The sequence below is a fragment of the Heptranchias perlo genome, chromosome 9 (assembly GCF_035084215.1).
Source record: "Heptranchias perlo isolate sHepPer1 chromosome 9, sHepPer1.hap1, whole genome shotgun sequence".
NCBI lineage: Eukaryota > Metazoa > Chordata > Chondrichthyes > Hexanchiformes > Hexanchidae > Heptranchias > Heptranchias perlo.
Genome location: NC_090333.1, coordinates 36,832,394 through 36,852,522, shown reverse-complemented (window position 1 = coordinate 36,852,522; position 20,129 = coordinate 36,832,394). Strand labels below are relative to the sequence as shown.

The 20,129-nt window shown below is 46.8% G+C and overlaps 1 protein-coding gene across 1 annotated transcript in view; it reads left to right on the top strand.

The window, feature by feature from the left end:
- The first annotated feature begins 552 nt into the window (after positions 1–552).
- Positions 553–20,129, top strand: part of gpx7 (glutathione peroxidase 7) — a 34,475-nt gene continuing 14,898 nt past the window's right edge. Inside the window, exons 1-2 of the mRNA XM_067990198.1 lie at positions 553–902; positions 18,846–19,107. Of these exons, the coding sequence (XP_067846299.1) occupies positions 702–902; positions 18,846–19,107 (463 nt within the window). The 5' untranslated portion in view covers positions 553–701. The remainder of the gene's footprint in view (positions 903–18,845; positions 19,108–20,129) is intronic.

Sequence of the window (20,129 nt, the reverse complement as noted above, 5' to 3'; positions counted from 1 at the left end):
ATTCTTTGAAGAAGTAACAGAAAGAGTAGACATGGGTAATGTAGTAGGTATAATATATTTGGATTTTCAAAAGGCCTTCGATAAAGTACTGCATTGTAGATTCATGGCTAAAGTCAGAGAATGTGGAGTCAGGGGACAGGTAGCAGAATGGATAGCAAGATGACTACAAAACAGAAAACAGAGAGTAGGGGTTAAGGGTAGTTACTCAGACTGGCAAAAGGTGGGAAGTGGTGTTCCATAGGGATCGGTGCTGGGACCGTTGTTCACAATTTACATTAATGATTTCGACTTGGGAATCGAAAGTACAATTTCAAAATTTGTGGTCAAAACCAAACGGGGTGTAATTAATGCAAAGGAAGAATGCAACAAAATACAAGAAGACATTAATAAACTTGCAGAATGGGTGTGTAATTGGCAAATGAATTTCAATAAAGGAAGTGTGAGGTGGTGCATTTTGGTAGAAGGGATAAGGAGGTCACATATCACTTGGATAATAACAGAATGAAAGAAAAACAAGTAATTTAAAAGAGGAAGTTCCTTGTTGGCGACAGTTGGCAAACATTAGGCGTCACTTACATTTTTGGTGCGTTCTGGAGGTTATTACGACTGTTTTGCGGCACTGTCTAATCTGACTGGTGAGAATTGCAGACCTGTGGTACGGCTCTGAAAGCGGTCTATCTCGGTGCAAGAGCCAATAAATAATGCCGGAAACTGCTCAGAAGCAGCCGAGTACAGCCGCTGCCTTGCTCAAACTTTTGCTAATCATAATTATGTTACTCGCGGTGGCCACGGCGCTGTTCTTTCTCGTCTTGCCGTCCGAAGAGAAAACCAACGATTTTTACTCCTTTAGGGGAGTAAACATTAGAGGCAAGCTAGTTTCATTGGAGAAGTACAGAGGATCGGTAAGTTTGCCAACTCCAACCCGTTACTAACCGGGCACGGTAAAAGGGCTGTGCAAACTCACCTCTGCATGAAGCACGAATGTTTTACACGACTAACACATATGTGAACTTCGAGTATAGATACTACTCACTATTTGCCCTAAGTGAGATTGTCGTCATTTAATCGGTAACTCCAAGGAAATCGCAGAGGCCCCTTTGAGCACAGCGGCTGTATACGTGGCATCATCAATAAAACAGTTTAACTTTTGTGCCTAAACCCGTTTACTTACTGCTATAAAGTTGATAAGCTATATTGTAAAGCTGTGAAAAGCAACGTACCTCGAATTAAATAAATCAGTTATTCATTTTTTAAAAGTTAATTGGTGCACCCAGACAATCGCTTCCACTTCATACTCTAGGACTATCATTTTGTGAAACTAGCCACCTATGTTTCAACATCCAATGTTTAAAGATGAATGTCTAACTAATACAACAATCAGAGATTTTATTTTAATACATATTGTCACTGTATCTTTGCACAGGAACATAATTTTTACCCTCTTTTTGTATTTACATGGTACATATATTTTAAAATCAATTTTAAGTCATTACAATGTTTTGCATCTGTGTATTCAAAGTAGGAGGCATTGGTAACATCTAAATGTGTGTTTAGTGTCTTTAAACGGGAACACCCCAAGTACACTGGAATAAAATCACTGATGCATTGGTTTCATATTCAGGTTCAAAATTGTTTTTTCAGTGTGATGGTCCTGGTATATAAATGGGAAAACAATGACTTTTCAAGTGTGTAAGCCTGGTCTCAAAATCACTCTTTGAACATCTGGACTTTAAGAATTCAGTCATTGGCCTTCCATGGACTGGAGATACTAGATCTAAATCAAATATATTTGTAGCATATTAAAATTAATTATTTTCTCCCCTAATTTCTCTGTGGTACTGAGCCATACAGATAAAAGAGGCTCCAGTTTGATGCCTCATCTGTGCTGAGTTAACTGACCTCAGCCAGGGCAGTTGTTGGGGTGCTACAATCAATGCCCCTTAGCTAGGGAGGGAGAAACCAGTGCCTGCTACTGTTCTGTAACTAGTGCTGGAGGATGTATGTGCACAGATGTGAGGTGAGGAGAGAAACAGGCTCACCTACGATCCCACCCTGACTCAAATAGCCTTCCAAAGCTCATTATAAAGGCTCATAGAACACGAATAGGCACTCGAGTGAAGTATCAGAGTACTAGAGGAGTATAGAAAGTGCAGGGGTAAAATTAAAAAGGAAATTAGGAAAGCAAAGAGAGGGTGTGAAAATTACTGGCAAGTAAAATTAAGGAAAAGCCAAAAATGTTTTATAAATACATAAAGAGCAAGAGGATAACTAAGGAAAGAGTAGGGCCTATTAGAGACCAGAAAGGTAACCTATGTGTGGAGGCGGAAGATGTGGGTATGGTTCTTGATGAATCTTTGCGGAGCAGGCTCGAGGGGCCGATTGGCCTACTCCTGCTCCAATTTCTTATGTTCTAATACTTTGCGTCTGTCCTCACAAAAGAGGGGGACGATACGGAGATTGTAGTTGAGGAGGAGGAGTGTGAAATATTGGATAGGATAAACATAGTGGGAGAGGAAGTATTAAAGGGTTTAACATCTTTGAAAGTAGATAAATTGCCAGGCCTGGATGAAATGTATCCCAGGCTGTTAAGAGAAGCAAAGGAGGAAATAGCAGAAGCTCTGACCATCATTTTCCAATCCTCCCTGACTACAGGCGTGATGCTGGAGGATTGGATTTAATGTACCATTGTTGAAAAAGATAGACCGAGTAATTATACGCCTGTCAGTCTAACCTCAGTGGTGGACAATTTATTGGAATCAATTCTGAGGGCCAGCATAAATCGTCATTTAGAAAGGCACAGGTTAATCAAGGACAGTCAGCGTGGATTTGTTAAGGGAAGGTCATGTCTGACTAACTTGATTGACTTTTTTGAGGAGGGTTGATGAGGGTAATGCATTTGATGTAGTGTACATGGATTTTAGCAAGGCTTTTGACAAGGTCCCACATGGCAGACCGGACAAAAAAGTAAAAGCCCATGGGATTCAAGGGAAAGTGGCTAGTTGGATCCAAAATTGGCTCAGGGGCAGGAAGCAAAGGGTAATGGTTGACAGGTGTTTCCAGTGGGGTTCTGCAAGGCGCAGTACTAAGTCCCTTGCTTTTTGTGATATATATTGATTTGGACTTAAATGTGGGGGGCTTGATCAAGAAGTTGCAGATGATACAAAAATTGGCCGTGTGGTTGATAGTGAGGAGGAAAGCTGTAGACTGTAGGAAGATATCAATGGACTGGCCCGGTGGGTAGAAAAGTGGCAAATGGAATTCAATCCAGAGAAGTGTGAGGTAATGCATTTGGGGAGGGCAAACAAGGCAAGGGAATACACAATAAATGGGAGGATACCAAGAGGTGTAGAGGAAGTGAGGGATCTTGGAGTGCATGTCCACAGATCCTTGAAGGTAACAGGGCAGGTAGATAAGTTAAAAAGGCATACGGGATACTTTCCTTTATTAGCTGAGGCATAGAATATAAGAGCAAGGAGGTTGTGCTAGAACTGTATAAAACATTGGTTAGGTCACAGCTAGAGTACTGCGTACAGTTCTGGTCACCACATTACAGGAAAGATGCGATTGCACTAGAGAGGGTACAGAGGAGATTTATGAGGATGTTGCCAGGGCTGACTCCAGCATTTTCCCCACAACAGATGTTAGGCTAACTGGTCTATAATTCCCTGGTTTCCTTCTCTCCTTTCTTAAAAAGTGGAGTGACATGTGCAATTTTCCAATCTAGAGGGACAGTTCCTGAATCTGGAGAACTTTGAAAGATTATAGTTAGGGCATCTACAATGTGCTCACCTACTTCCTTTAACACCCTGGGATGGAAACCATCTGGTCCTGGGTATTTGTCACTCATTAGTGCTATTATTTTCTTCATTACTGTTGCTTTACTTATGTTAATTTTATCGAGTCCCTGTCCCTGATTCAATATTAGTTTTCTTGGGATTTCTGGCATGTTATCCTCTTTTTCTACTGTAAATGTTGTACAAAAATTATTTAATGCCACTAAGGTGTGAGGGTATTCAAAATATGATGCTTTTGAGTTCTGCACAACTGGTGGGATGCATTTGTGTGGAACCAGGGCTGGATGTACTTCATACAAGGGCACTTAAAGAAATGGCTAACAAAAGTCATAGTATCTTCAGGGAATCGTTAGGAATGGAATGAGTGCCTGAGGGTTGGAAAGTAGCTAATATCATACAACACCAATCTTTTAAAAAGGGCATAAGGATGGTCCAGGAAACCGCAGGCCAGTAAGCCTAACATCTGTTGTGGATAAGATATTAGAAGGTATCCTGAAAGAGGGATTAATGAAACACTCAGATAGATATACTGTAGTATGAGAAAGTCAGCATAGATTTATGGGAGCGAGGTCTTGTCTAACAAATTTACGGGAATTCTTTGAAGAAATGATGGACCTGTTGTTGGTAGAAATTCTGTGGACAAAGTCAGCATGGGTTTATGAAAGGGAAATCATGCTTAACAAATCTATTGGAGTTTTTTGAGGATGTAACTAGTAGAACAGATAAGGGAGAACCAGTGGATGTGGTGAATTTGGATTTTCAGAAGGCTTTTGCTAAGGTCCCACACAAGAGGTTAGTGTGCAAAATGAAAGCACATGGGATTGGGGGAATATACTGGCATGGATTGAGAATTGGTTGACAGACAGGAAACAGAGAGTAGGAATAAACGGGACTTTTTCCGGGTGGCAGGCAGTGACTAGTGGGGTACCGCAGGGATCAGTGCTTGGGCCCCAGCTACTCACAATATATATCAATGATTTGGATGAGGGAACTAAATGTAACATTTCCAAGTTTGCAGACAACACAAAGCTGGGGTGGAATGTGAGCTGTGAGGAGGACAAGTTTTGTGAGTGGGCAAGAACATGGCAGATGCAGTATAACGTGGATAAATGTGAGGTTATCCACTTTGGTTGCAAAAACAGAAAGACAGATTATTATCTGAATGGTGATAGATTGGGAAAAGGGGAGGTGCAACGAGACCTGGGTGTCCTTGTACACCAGTCGCTGAAAGCGAGCATTCAGGTGCAGCAAGCAGTTAGGAAGGCGAATGGTAAGTTGGCCTTCATTGCAAGAGGGTTTGAGTACAGGAGCAGGGATGTATTACTGCAATTGTACAGGGCCTTGGTGAGACCACATCTGGAGTATTGTGTGCTGTTTTGGTCTCCTTATCCGAGGAAGGATGTCCTTGCCATGGAGGGAGTGCAACGAAGGTTTACCAGACTGATTCCTGGGATGGCAGGACTGACGTATGAGGAGAGATTGGGTCGACTAGGCCTATATTCACTAGAGTTTAGAAGAATGAGAGGTGATATCATCGAAACATATAAAATTCTAACAGGACTAGACAGACTAGATGCAGGGAGGATGTTCCCGATGGATGGGGAGTCCAGAACCAGGGGTCACAGTCTCAGGATACGGGGTATGCCATTTAGAACCGAGATGAAGAGAAATTTCTTCATTCAGAGGGTGGTGAACCTGTGGAATTCTCTACCACAGAAGGCAGTGGAGGCCAAGTCATTAAATATATTCAAGAAGGAGATAGATATATTTCTTAATGCTAAAGGAATCAAGGGATATGGGGAAAAAGTGGGAACAGGGTACTGAGTTAGACGATCAGCCATGATCATTTTGAATGGCGGAGCAGGCCTGAAGGGCCGAATGGCCTACTCTTGCTCCTATTTTCTATGATTCTATGAAGACCATCACTTTGTGAAACTAGCCACCTATGTTTCAAAATCCATTGTTTGAAGATGAATGTCTAACTAATACAAATGTAAGGACTTGCACAACACCAGGTTATAGTCCAACAGTTTTATTTTAAATCACAAGCTTTCAGAGCTTTCCTCCTTCATCAGGTGAGGAAAGCTCCGAAAGCTTGTGATTTAAAATAAAACTGTTGGACTATAACCTGGTGTTGTGCAAGTCCTTACATTTGTCCACCCCAGTCCATCACCAGCATCTCCACATCATAACTAATACAACACATCAGAGATTTTATTTTAGTACATATTGTCACTGTGTCTTTGCACAGGAACATGACTTTTACCCTTTGTTTTTACATTAAAATCAATTTTAAGTCACTACAATGTTTTGCATCTGTGTATTCAAAGTTGGAGGCATTGGTAACATCTAAATGCACGTTTAGTGTTTTTAAACGGGAACACCCCAAGTACATTGGAATAAAATCGCTGATGCATTGGTTACGCATTTAGGTTCAAAATTGTTTTTTCAAAGTGATGGTACCACAAGGATCGGTGGTGGGGCTATTGCTATTTATAGTGTATGCAAATGATTTGAAGCTTGGGACAGAAACACTGGGGTCGATCTTTAACCCTGGCAGAAACCAGTGGGCTGATGGAGCTTTCCTGCTGGGCAGAAGCAGGTCTGCAGACAGAAGAGACGCTCCGGCCTGGATATTAACTCGGAGAGGGGGAAAAGAGCGGGGTGGGGGGTTTTCGGAAGGGAAACCCGGAAGTAAGGGTTTCCCGCATGTCATGATGATTTTGACAGTAGGACGTCTTTAAAATTTTTTCAACAGCTTTTGCGCCCAACAGCTAGCCAGATTGACAGGCTGGTTGCCTATCGGGTGGGAAAGCAGCCAGGGAGCGATTGAAGACTTCAGGGTTTGTATGGGGGAGGTCGGGGAGAGATCAGGGTCTCCTGGGTTCATATGGGGGAGGTTGGGGAGAGATTGGGGTTTTGGTTTTGTATGGGGGAGAGATCGGGGTCTTGGGGTTTATATGAGGGAGGTCAGGGAGAGATCGGGGTCTTTGGGTTTTGTATGGGGGAGGTCAGGGAGAAATCGGGGTCTTTGGGTTTTGTATGGGGAAGGTTGGGGAGAGACCGGGGTCTTTGGGTTTTGTATGGGGAAGGTCGGGGAGAGATCGGGGTCTTTGGGTTTTGTATGGGGGAGGTCGGGGAGAGATCAGGGTCTTTGGGTTTTGTATGGGGGAGGTTGGGGAGAGATCGGGGTCTTTGGGTTTTGTATGAGGAAGGTCGGGGAGAGATCGGGGTCTTTGGGTTTTGTATGAGGAAGGTCGGGGAGAGATTGGGATCTTCGGGGTTTCGGCGCATAGGAAATCGCAGGGGGTCAGCCGATCACGAGGTGTTTAAAAGGTTTGCTTGGTGAGCTGCGGGGAAGCATTCCTGCTCCTCCTGGCCTACAAGCAGTGCAATAAAGGTACTTACCTCATGGATCTGACTACTCTCGCCTCCTTTTACTTGCGGTGATTCTCGTGGCCCAGGAAACCCATGCTGGAGTTTAACTTCCCACCCGCCCCCAACCCACCCATTCTTGGGGGTTAAAATTCCCTCCTTCATGTAAGTCTAAGGCTTTCATTTGTGGGGTCAAGTGGAGCAAGAGGCTCCTCTGGGCCACACAAGGAAAGTTACGGTACCTCCTGCCCCAGACTCCACCCCACCTTCACCGCCCTATCCTATGAGACCCTCCCAAAATCCCCTCCCTGTCACTTACCTGGAAGCTGGCAGGCGCTCAATGGCTGCCTTACCATTGCCTACCGGCAGCTGCTCTGTGCCCTTTTGACGCCAATCCCATATGGGAAGTGGACCGGCAGCAGTTAAATGATTCCTAGCAGTTAAAATCACTGTGGCCTGCTGCTGTATACTTGTGGTTGAAGGGAATAGAAGGATACGGTCATAGGGTGGGAAGAAGTCTTTAGAGTGGGAGGAGACCTGTTTTGAGTATAATCACCGACATAGGCCAGTTAGGCTGCATGGCTTGTTTCTGTGCTGTAGATTCCATGTAATTATGGGTTGTCATTTTGCTTAACTGTGCCTTTTTTAAGTCACTTGTTTGTTTTCTTCAGTTTTAGCGATGGTCAAAATAAAAACTTTTTTTTAACTGATTTTTCTCCAAATTTGCCAGGGTCTTTTGGGGTCCGGTATTTTTCACACTGATTTTTTTCGTTTATGTACACTATTACTATTAACTAATGTGTTAGTCACCCGGTTCAGTTTAATAGATAGGGTGATTTTATCTCCCCTTTTAATTTAGTAAACCTCCCTCTTTTCAGTTACTTTTTCTACTCACTAGTTTCCCATGCCAGTTGGGAAAACCAAGGAACCCTCAATCAAATCAAATCACGTTTCCAGCGTGACGTGCGCCGGACACCATCTTGATATAGATATTAGCGCATGCGCATATACCGAATGCCGGCAGCATTAAAGTAGGGAGAAAATGCATACAATCAGTGTGCAACGCTGATTTAAAGTGATAGACACCACTTTGGGACTTAACGCTCAACTCAACGCACAGTCTTTACCACGCACACCTGAATATGTCTTAGATGTCCTGGAGGGCCCCCCCCCCCCCCCCAACCAGTACTATTTAAAGGGACCATCCAGCTGTTGCAGGTTAGTTGCTGGATTATTGCTTCTGGTTGCTGGTGGAATAGGAAGTGTTTTTTGAAGCTCCCTATACTTACTGAGAGTTGCTACAGTACATTTGAGAGTGGTTTAGCAGATATTGCCTTATGGTTGGGAAAGTTACAACTGTGTTTGAATAACATTCCTGGCAACCATGGGTGGTCTGCTAGGGCTCCCGCTGGGCATTGAGCATGACTTGGAGCATGCAGAGAGGCCACGCAGAGCAGGTCAAGTTGCGAGGAGAGGGAGGAGGCGGAGGCGGAGGCGCAGGGCACTGAGCAGGAGGCTGTATCCAATGAGGGCCTTCCGGGACCAATTGTCTTACCTCAACATGAGCGAGGAGCATTGCATCTGACAGCTGAGGTTCACCAGGGAGGCCGTGACGGAGATCTATCAACTGGTGCGGCCACAACTGCAGCCTCAGAGCAGGGCAAGGACAGCATTGCCTGTGGCTGTGAAGGTAACCGTTGCACTGAACTTCTACAACTCAGGATCATTTCAGGCCTCTGCTGGCAACATTTGCAACATCTCGCAGGATGCAGTGCACTGCTGCATAATGGAGGTCACCGATGCGATGTATGAGATGAGGAACATGGAGGTCGATGCCCGCTACCCTGGGAGTAGTCACGACAGCTTCGCTATGCGGCAGTCCAATGTGCCAGCTATCTTTCACCCGCCTCGGCAAGTCAAAAGCTGGCTACAGGGCGACAAGGGCTAGCCTCTCAAGCCGTGGCTCATGACTCCGGTCAGGCACCCACGCACACATGCACAGCAGGCCTACAATGAGAGCCAGGCTGCCACATGCAACGTCCTGGGGCACACCATAGGCCTCCTGAAACAATGCTTCCGCTGCCTGGAACGGTCTGGAGGAGCCCTCCAATACTCTGCTGAGTGGGTGGGGTGATACGTGGTGGTATGCTGCATGCTGCACAACCTCACCATCATGAGGGACCAGCCCTTGCCACCGATGATCGAAGAAGACCCTGAGTCAGAGGCTGAGGAGGGGGAGGAGCCGGAGGAGGAAGTGGAGGAAGACTCAAGGGTGCAATAGGGAACACACGCCTTGTCTGCAAGGGCTGTGCGTGTTCGCCTGATCCGTGCCCACTATCAATAATGTCAACTACATCCCCCAACTCACCAACAGTCCTACACACCCCACCTTTCCGCTCCCACATGACCATCAAATCGCCCTCCGTCTGATTACACATTGCTTTCCCCCCAGCTCATCGCACAAATAAAAACCACCACCAAATGCAAATGCAAAGGCACATTAATTAACAAATCAAATTTAGGAAACAGAACAGAACTATTCACCCTTGTGCATTCCCTTAGTGCCTGTTGTTCGTGTGCCTTTATCTTTCCTAGTGCTCCTACGAGGTGCTTCTGCAGTGGCTGGGGCATGGGTGGTGGGAGGCTGCTGGCTTTCAATGGAGGAGTGTGCAGATGGCCTTGGAGGACGACCTCGAGCAGCTCTGGGCCGAGAGGGCCCAGCTTCAGACTGCACCATCTCAGCTTGGGCTGCAGTAGACTGGTCTGATTGGCTGATTGGCAACAACAAGGGCACTGGCAGAGTGGCAGGGTTGGGAGCAGGAATGTTCTCTTCCTGAGAGACAGCAGGTCCGACTGCCATGGTGCCACTGCCACTCTCCCGGGGTGGTGCCTCGGCAATCCCGGTGATCAGCTAGAGAACGGATTGCTGGAGTGCTGTGATGCCCCGGAGGCTCCATTCCACAGTGGTTCCCAGACCCACAATAGCAGCAGTCTGAGCTTCCGTTGCAGCAGTCTGAGCTGCAACCGTAGCTTGCAGACCTTTGATGACATCGGCCTGTGCTGCAATGGACGCCGTGACATCAGTCATCAGGCGCTGCATCATGGTGGGTTCCACAGGTGTGCCGATGGAGGTGACCACCTGTTCCATGTTGGAAAGGATGGGCTCCAAGCTCTGCACAAAGCTCTGCCCCTCCATGCCCCTTCTCATTGTGCACATGCTTTCTGGCAAACTTTGCAGTACCCCAAGCATTTGGTGGTCTACACCCATCAGCCGTCTTCTGTAGCCTGGCCCATCGAAGTCCTCATCTAACTCCTCTGCAGCAGAACTAGTGAGTGACCTCACCCTCTGGCGAGCTGGAACCTGTAGTATCCGTTCCCCCCGCCCCGGCTCCTGTGCACTTGTGCTCGACGTTTCACCACGTGCAGATCCCTTCCCTAACCTAGCCTCTAAAGGACGCGCAGCATCAGTCTCTGAGCTGGTGGATGCGAGTGACAGATCGAGTGACGGGGTGCCTTCAGTGTCCTCCTCTTCCTCCTCCTCCTCCTTGGACGGTGCAGCCATGTGTTCTTGGTATCTGCAATGACAAAGGGAAACAGTTGAGTTGTGGAGCGGGGAGAGGAACAAGTACGACGTGCGTGCTGACAGCATCTGCAGCACGTGAGTCAGAAAAGATTATGGGAGGAGGGAGATGTGGGAAAGGAGAAGGAGCATTAGATATGCAGAGATCTCCTTCATCGGGACCTCCAGTGCGGCATGTGATCACGGCTGCAGCGACAGCCGGGCCAATGATCCAAAGCGCAGTCTCCTCCAAGGGGGTGAGGACGTGAAGGCATGCCTGTCCTCCCTCAGGTCTCTCCTGCTGCCGGCTGTTATGCGCCACTTTCCCTTGCAAGACAGAGGGCAGTGTGTCAATGAGTATCCTGCAAGGTGTCTGGGTGATGTGCCTGTTATGGTCGAATAGCTGTCACTGAATGGTGGTTTTGTGGCCTGCAAGTGTGGTACTACGTGCGGGGGAGATGCAGCATGCCGAGTGCAGCATTGCATATGGATGGGCAGTGTTTGTTGGTGGGTGGGTGACGGGGGTGTGATGGATGGAACAGTAATGCAGTCGGTGGTCAGATGTACCACTTGAAACTTGCATTCACTTACCTTGACCACTCGTCAAATCATTGAACTTCTTTCGGCACTGCAGCCAGGTGCAATGCTCCTGGCGTTGACTTCCTGGGCCACAGCCTCCCAATGCCTGTGGAGCTGGAGTCTGGTGGGTCTCCTGCCACCCTGCAGGTACATGTTGGCTCTCCTTTCGTCCAACCCCTCAACCAGGACCTCCAGTGCATCATCGGAGAAGCGTGGGGCCCTCTCTTGCACCGGTCCCGCCATCCTTCCGGCCCTCTTTCCCTCCTCCGAGTGGACTGTGCATGTCCCATTTAAAATGTGCACCTGAACCTTTTAAGAGGTGCAGGCTGTTGATGACGTGCACTTAGCACGCCCCATTTTGGGCTTCCTCATTCTCCGTGCAGCCAGTGTTACGTGCACTGCTATCATGGGAAGTAACAGGCAGTTCGAAATTCACGTGCTGCCTGCGTAGGGGCCATCGGATGCAGGTTAATAGTTATAATACACTGTAACACCCAGGTCCTTTGCCCGATGTACAGCCTTGAACATACAACCATGTTTAGCATTGGCCCTACGCTGCATTAATCTATATTAAGACACCTGCCAGATTCAGGCCTATTCTCCCATCACATCTAGCTCTGCCTGCAATCTATTTTCCTCATCTCGGATCCTTATACTCACAGATATCTTTGTCTCATCTGCGAACTTGCAGACAGTTCCCCCCGATCTCGTCATCCAGATCATTGATAATGATAAGGAAGAGCAATGACCCTACTACCGATCCTCACTGGGCTCCATTAGTGACCAGTCCCTATGCAGATCTGGTACCATTAAGAACTATATTCTGTCCAGTTCTTTATCCCACCCAAAATCTGACCAATAGTCGCACATGATTCAACCTTATTTGGTAGCTTTTTGGGCAGGCTACAGCTTAGCGGAATGGGCAGAAAAGTGAATTTAATGTGGATAAAAATGTGAGATAATACATTTTGGGATATAGAAACAAGGAATGAGAGTATACATTTAATGGAACAACGCAAGGGTGTAGTGAACAGAGAGAACTAGGCACCAAGGAGCCCTAGAAAATTGAAGTCAATGGGAATCAGGGGGAAAACTCTCCAGTGGCTAGAGTCATACCTAGCATAAAGGAAGATGGTAGTGGTTGTTGGAGGCTAATCATCTCAGCCCCAGGACATTGCTGCAGGAGTTCCTCAGGGCAGTGTCCTTGGCCCAACCATCTTCAGCTGCTTCGTCAATGACCTTCCCTGCATCATAAGGTCAGAAATGGGGATGTTTGCTGATGATTGCATAGTGTTCAATTCCATTCGCAACCCCTCAGATAATGAAGCAGTCTGTGCCCGCATGCAGCATCCAGGCTTTGGCTGATGATGGCAAGTAAATTTGCGCCAGGCAATGACCATCTCCAATAAGAGAGAGTCTAACCACCTCCCCTTGACGTTCAACGGCATTACCATCGCCGAATCCCCCACCATCAACATCCTGGGGTCGCCATTGACCAGAAACTTAACTGGACCAGCCACATAAATACTGTGGCTACAAGAGCAGGTCAGAGGCTGGGTATTCTGCAGCGAGTGACTCACCTCCTGACTCCCCAAAGCCTTTCCACCATCTACAAGGCACAAGTCAGGAGTGTGATGGAATACTCTTCACTTGCCTGGATGAGTACAGCTCCAACACACTCAAGAAGCTCGACACCATCCAGGACAAAGCAGCCCGCTTGATTGGTACCCCAACCACCACCCTAAACATTCACTCCCTTCACCACCGGCGCACTGTGGCTGCAGCGTGTACCATCCACAGGATGCACAGCAGCAACTCACCAAGGCTTCTTCGACAGAACCTCCCAAACCTTCTACCACCTAGAAGGACAAGGGCAGCAGGCACATGGGAACAACACCACATTCCCCTCCATATCACACACCATCCTGACTTGGAAATATATCGCCGTTCCTTTATCATCGCTGGGTCAAAATCCTGGAACTCCCTTCCTAACAGCACTGTGGGAGAACCTTCACCATATGGACTGCAGCGGTTCAAGAAGGCGGCTCACCACCACCTTCTCAAAGGCAATTAGGGATAGGCAATAAATGCTGGCCTTGCCAGCGACGCCCACATCCCATGAACGAACAAAAAAAAAGTTCAAATACCTAATTCCCTGAATGTGCGAATGCAGGTAGATTAATGCCATAAAAAGACCAACAGAAATGTGCTTTTTATAAATGGGGTATAGAGTACAAGAGTAAAGAAATAATGATGAATTTATTCCAAACATTGGTTATGCCACAATTTAAAATTGTCATTAACAATCTGAGGAGAGAAGTTAGCAGTAATTTCTTTATGCAGAGAGTTGTTGGTGCATGGAATGCGTTGCTGCGGGGAATGGTTAAGGCACACTCCATTACATCTTTGAAGGGAAGATTGGATAAATGTTTGAAGCAGAGGAAGATACAGGGCTTCAGGGAGAGAGTGGGGCAGTGGCATTAGTTTTGGATTGCTCAAGCAAACAGCCGATAACTACAATGATGGGCTGAATGGCCTTCTGTGCTGTAAACCTTTCCTGATGGTGCTTCCCCATTGCAATAGCAGGATTAAGACCACATTACATCTAATCATTACCCTCTGAATGATAATCAGATTATTTTTTCTCCCACTGAAGTGATCCTCAGTGGTCTGATAAATCATACTGTTTTGATTCCCATCCCTAGAAAGAATCAAACATTAACAGAGATCTAGGGATGCTTGGAGACTTGGCGCTGAGTGTGTCCAGTCATATCAGAGCAGCAATCAACAAAACAAATTGGGGTAGAAATTCGTCTGGCCCCAACCGGGAGGCCTGAGGCTGGTTCCAAATAGGACCTCTGGCCTCATTTCAATAATTTAAGTGAGCTTCATGGCATCTGATGGAAGCACTTCTGCTTTTAGCCGAATCTTTTATTTTTGCTCAGCTTTAAATGAAAAGAGACTGCAGTTATATGTCCCTTTCACACCTCCACAGGCAGCTCTCCATTTAATGAAAGGAATTTCGGGCCACTTGCCTCGCTGGGAGCAGGACGTCCTGAGGTCATGAAAGGCACTATATAAATTTCTACCTTGGTACCTTATAGAGTGCTGATATTTCCACAAGAGGGCACAATTGATCAATTGAATAGCTGTTCAAAAGAAAATGGTATTTGAAAAGAAAGAAAAGTGGTGCAGTTGAACCATTAGTGTGATACATGGTCAGGCTTTCAGTTTACATTTTCCAGTACAGCAAATCCTCCTAAGAAATCCTGACTTTGTAACATGGTCCTCATCGATCATGCAAAGTTTAAAAACTATTGAATATTATATGATGTCAAAATATTATGTATTTTTTAAAAGGTGTGGCACCGATCCACAGAATTTTTTTTGTGTCTGTTTGTATGGGTGGGGGAGGGGTGGATGGTCACAGCTGTTTGCAGGATTGTGTGTCTGCAATTCCCTCCAATGACACTAGAGTAACGGGGAGTCAATATCAAGGGAAAATATGTAAAGAATAATCAATCAGTGTGAAGAAGGTGTTGCACTTGATCTTTTGTTTCTTGGTTTAATTTTTGTTCTTTCTTAATTGCTTTATAAGTCTGCGTAACAAAGAAGTTTTCTTTCTTGTGTCCATATGAATATGTAATGTAGAGTTGTAGAGTCCCTCATTTAATCGTATTCAGAACATCTGCAAATCCAGTAATGGCATTATTCTGGTAATACATTGTTAATCTGTCCACTCTTAGCATATCTCTGCCCTCCCAGGGTCAGATCAATGACAGACGTGATGAGCAGCCTGTTGCCTCTTTCCCTGTATGATTTGTTGCCTTAGAAACAGTATTAATAGGAAGGGGGAGAGGGACATATAACTGCAGTTTCTTTTCTTTCAAGGTGAGTGAAAATAACAGATTTGGCTAAAAGCGAGAGTGCTTCCATCAGTTGCCATGGTTTTATTCAAGCACGTCAGAAATTTTCTCCGAAGAAAGATCATTGACCTGAAATGTCAACTCTGTTTCTCTCTCTAAAGATGCTGCCTGACCTGCTGAGTATTTCCAGCATTTTCTGTTTTAATTTCAGATTTCCAGCATCCGCAGTATTTTGTTTTTGTGTAAGAAATTTGTTTGTTTTGTTTCCAAATTAAAATGATGATGCTCTATATTGTTGGTTGGTTGCTAAAGATTCCGAGCAGTTTACAACCCACTTTAGTACCTGACTTCTATGTGTTTGCCAGCTTTGGTCCAGCAACTAAAGCCGACGGGATCCCACTTCAGGCAATTATTTTGATACTTCAGGTCGTTTGCAGACCTGATTTGTAGGATATTTTTGGAGGGGTGGGGTTTTCATCTAAACTGAGAGTGTTTCCCATACTGGGGGAAACACTCCCAGTTGAAATAGACGTGTTGCAGCCACCAGCCTGTGGCAGCTGCGAAGGTCCATTTGACAGGTGTGGGGGGAGGGGGGAGAACCTCACTCATTGCAGGAGGCCACTCTGTCACTTTGGACAAAGTTTGGCCTGTACCACCCTCCTCCTAACACTAAAATTCACCAACTTGCAACCTCAACCCCGGTGTGCAGACACATTTACCTACCATGCGGATCCCCTCAAACGTACATCTTCCGGATGGGGGCCGCCATAGCTGCAGTCATGAACTCCTCGGAGGTCAAACAGCATCACCAGCCTCGCCGGCCACGCCGTCCACCTCTGACACGTGGAGCTCCACAACACAGTGCTGTGACACATCCACCTGCACAGCAGGAGGGAGGGCAACCGCAGAGAGAGATGCATCGCAGAAGGCACTACCCACGCCACGGGGTCTACAGACCGAGGCTCAGCTTCCTGGACCTCTCTAGCAGCAGTGCACACGGAGGCTTAGTGTCATTCGACATGTAGTCGTGGACATCTGCAGCCTCCTTCATGCTGAGCTGCTCCCAGCTGGCCCGAGCACCATCTTCTTACCTGTCGCTGTCATTGTCACCACTGCCCTCAACAACTTCTCCTCCGCATCCTTCCAGTGTGCCACTGGGGACATCGCCGACGTCTCTCAGTCATCTGCACAAAACAGCCCTGCAAATACACCTACACCCACTCTGCAGTGACGCAATGGGTGGCATCAGTTGTGGGTCTTCATGTTGATCCTCAGGAAAGGGCATTATTGCACAAACCAGACAAAATTTGCAAAGACGTGGCAGTAGTGGTGATAACAATTTTTTATGATTTTTTGCAAAACAAACAAAAGTAAATCAAAAACATGACATTTTGTCTTACACCCTTGTGCATCCCCTTTGTGCTCACAAAACCTTCGTCTTACGTTTATGGTTACCCCTACATGGTGCTACCCCTGTGGCTTCAGCAGAGATGGTGGCAGGTTGTCCATGCCCTGACTGACGAGAAGCTTTGCGCGGACGCCCTCTGGGTTTTGGAGCCCGTGAGGGCCCCTCCAAAGACTGCTCCACCTGCGCCTGTGCAGGGGCAGACTTGGCCACCTGGAGGGGGGGCAGCGTTGCAGGTACTGGTTGAGAGGGGGGCAACGGGTGAGACGTGGGAGTGCTTTGAGTGGCATCCCCACTTCCATGTCCCCTTTTACCATCATCCCTCTCCTGGCCCAGGCCCACATCACTCCTTCTACCCTGCTGGACGACAGTTTGGAGGACTTGTGCTAGGCCTAGGAAGGCCAGTTGTAAGGTATCTGTCAGCCTGTTTAAGGCGGCAGAATGTTGCTCACCCTGAATCCGAATGGCTGTTGTCAGGGCCTGAATGGACTCATTGTTGAGCCGTGCTTGAAGCTCGATGGAGGCTAGCCTTTCCTCCATCGCAGACATTCCTGCACCTACCAGCGACACTATCTCAGAGATGCCTTCACATCCCTGTGACAATATTCCACTCATGCAGGAGTTGGACTCCTCCATCCTCAGCGCGATTGTGGAGAGTGCGCGTGGCAACTGTTCCAGTACCTCGGCAATGTGCTGCTGCCCCTCGATGACTCTCTTTTTCACGGCTGGCCCCCAGGGTTCAGCATCTGGGTCCAGCTGAGCAGAGCCTGGAGAAGAGTGCTCCCACCGACGCGGACTCTCCACGGCTGCCCCTGCCACCAGGGTCTGCTCGTGCTCACATGTGCGTGGTGACTCACCATGTGCAAGCCCAACTAAGTGAGGACGGGGACCCACCGAGGTGTGTGTATCTGCGCTGGTGGATGGCTGGCTCAGATGTGATGATGCACCCCCAGAGGCCGGCAGGTCCTCTGAGGAATCGCCCTCCGCAGTCACGGCGCTCGCAGATGGCCCTGCAAGAGAACAGAAAGCAATATTAAGCATGTGGACAGATGTTGAGGTGCTGCAGATGCCAAGTGATGCTAAGATCATTCACTGTCATGAAATGCTGAGTGTTAGATTTCTGTCACCAGCCGCTTGTGCACTCCCAGTCTCGGCGTCTGCCATGGACAGGCACTCCAGTGTCTGGCTTATTTTGAGTGCCTGCTGCTCCACATCTGTTAAGACCACCTGGTGTGGTGGGCCCTCGCTGGTCCTTGCCCTCTCTTGGGCATTCTGGCATCTCTTCTCCTATTAAGGCAAAACACAGAAGCGTGATTGAGTGATGGTTGCATGGTGACCCGCTGCATGCATTGGTGTGGGTGGGGGTGAGCGTGAGGGAGATGCATGGGAGGGTGCGTGTGAGACATAGCCATGAGATTGTATGAGGATTGGGTTGCGTGATAGTGTTCGAATGGGAACTGGGGCGGTGAGTAAGTGCAGGCAAGGTGAGAATGATGGTTGAGTGAATGTGAGGAGTGATGCGAGAGCATTGTGGTGGCAGTGCAGAAGGAGTTGTATGGTGGTGGAGATGATGTGGAAGACGGAGTGTGGGAGAATGCATAAGTATACTAATTTTGGCTGACCTGGTTAGGTCATTAAATCGCTTCCTGCACTGGACCCAGGTTCTGGACACATTGCCGCTGCTGGTGACCTCCTCGGCCACCTCCAGCCAGGCCTTCTTGGTGGCGGAGGGAGGACACCTCCTCCCATCCGATGGAAAAAAAAATTCCCTCCTCCTCCTCACCCCGTCGAGCAGCACCTGGAGTGAGGAGTCAGAGAAACTTGGAGCAGCCCTGCCTCTGGCCTGCTCCATGTTCCAAAATTGGTTCTTTGCTGCAGGAGGAGCATTGGAGGACTGCCCTTTAAATAGGGCTCCTCCTGCTGACAGCCTGTGATGCGGGTATGCAGTGCGCCCACTGCGCAGGTCTGGAACGGGAAACCCGGAAGCCAAGGTAAGTGCCTTCAATTAGGCTGCGATCGCGTGCGGAGCACCCCGAACTCACTGGGCGCGTTACCCACGCGCCCAGTCGACCCCCCGTTGCCAACCCGCCTCCCTCCTAATATCGAGCCCAAAATGTTTGGATACTTCTGCTGTAGTTTATTCATTCTGTGCTTTGTTTTTACATTTCAATAGGAAATGTGCTGTATTTGCATCAATGTTATGTTGTTACCTTTGTTTTTAATTGTAAATTGCAATCATTGTGTATCTTTCTGTTCTAATTTTGCAGGTGTCACTAGTTGTTAATGTTGCCAGTGAGTGTGGCTTCACAGAAAGTCACTACAAAGACCTGCAGCAGTTACAGCGGGAACTGGGCCCAATGCATTTCAATGTCCTGGGATTCCCCTGTAACCAGTTTGGGAATCAGGAGCCAGGGTCCGACCAAGAGATTGAAAGCTTTGTGCGAAGGACCTATGGGGTTTCTTTCCCAATGTTCAGTAAGATCGTTGTCAAAGGCACTGGTGCGAATGCAGCATTCAAATATTTAATAGGTAAGAATGAGATTCATTAGAATTTAGGAATTTGTCTAACATTTCAAGCTAATAGTCATTCTCAATAGATTCCATCTCCGTTATTCAAAAAGTGCAGTGGTTTCTTTGTAAGAAGAGGTTCTCAGAGCCTACAACGTGAACTTCTGGTAACATTCTGCTAGTTTCCTAATTATCCATTATCCTAGACCAGCCAAGATTTTTGTCAGGATTCAGGTAAATCTCAATGCATGTTGGTAATGTGTTCTTTTGTGGACAGTTTTGGATAATGCATTTTTTTTCCTGAAATGGAGTTTTGAACGTTTTGAGTGTTAGGTCCAGTTCAAAGCAGTGGCAATATTTTCCCAGGCTTTCTTTTGCCAATTTTACCACAGGTATCGGGCGACTTTGCTGAAGTGGTCTTTTTCCACTTGTGAGCCGAGATTGAGTGTTGGTGAACTACTTAGCCATGTAAGGCATTGCAACAGAAATATTATTTTGTGTATAATCATCATGATTCTTATGCAGAGAGCACATTTCTATGACCCATGACTTTATGTAAGATGGCTGGTCTCCGTCCCACAACTTGAAAGTCTGGCTAGTAGGATTTTAATTTAGCAATTGGGCACAATCCTGGCTCATCACAGTATATGTTTAATAATATGCCTTGTAGCTTGTTTAAATTTTTAGATCTATGATACACTGAGCATGTGTAAAACATGAACAGAAATTTTTAGTTAAAAAAATATTGAAAATGCATGGCAGTTCTGTCAGCATCTGAAAAGATAAGTTAATATTTTCTCAACTAATATACATTCCCTTGAGGAATAAAAACTCCACGATCCAACCGTGGCTAACTAGAGAAATTAACAATAGTATTAGATTAAAAGAAGAGGCTTACATTGTTGCCAAAAAGAGTAGTAAGCCTGAGGATTGGGAGGGTTTTAGAAACCAGCAAAGGATGACCAAGAAATTGATAGAGGGAGAAAATAGAATGAGAGTAAACTAGCAAGAAATATAAGAACAGATTGTAAGAGCTTCTGCAA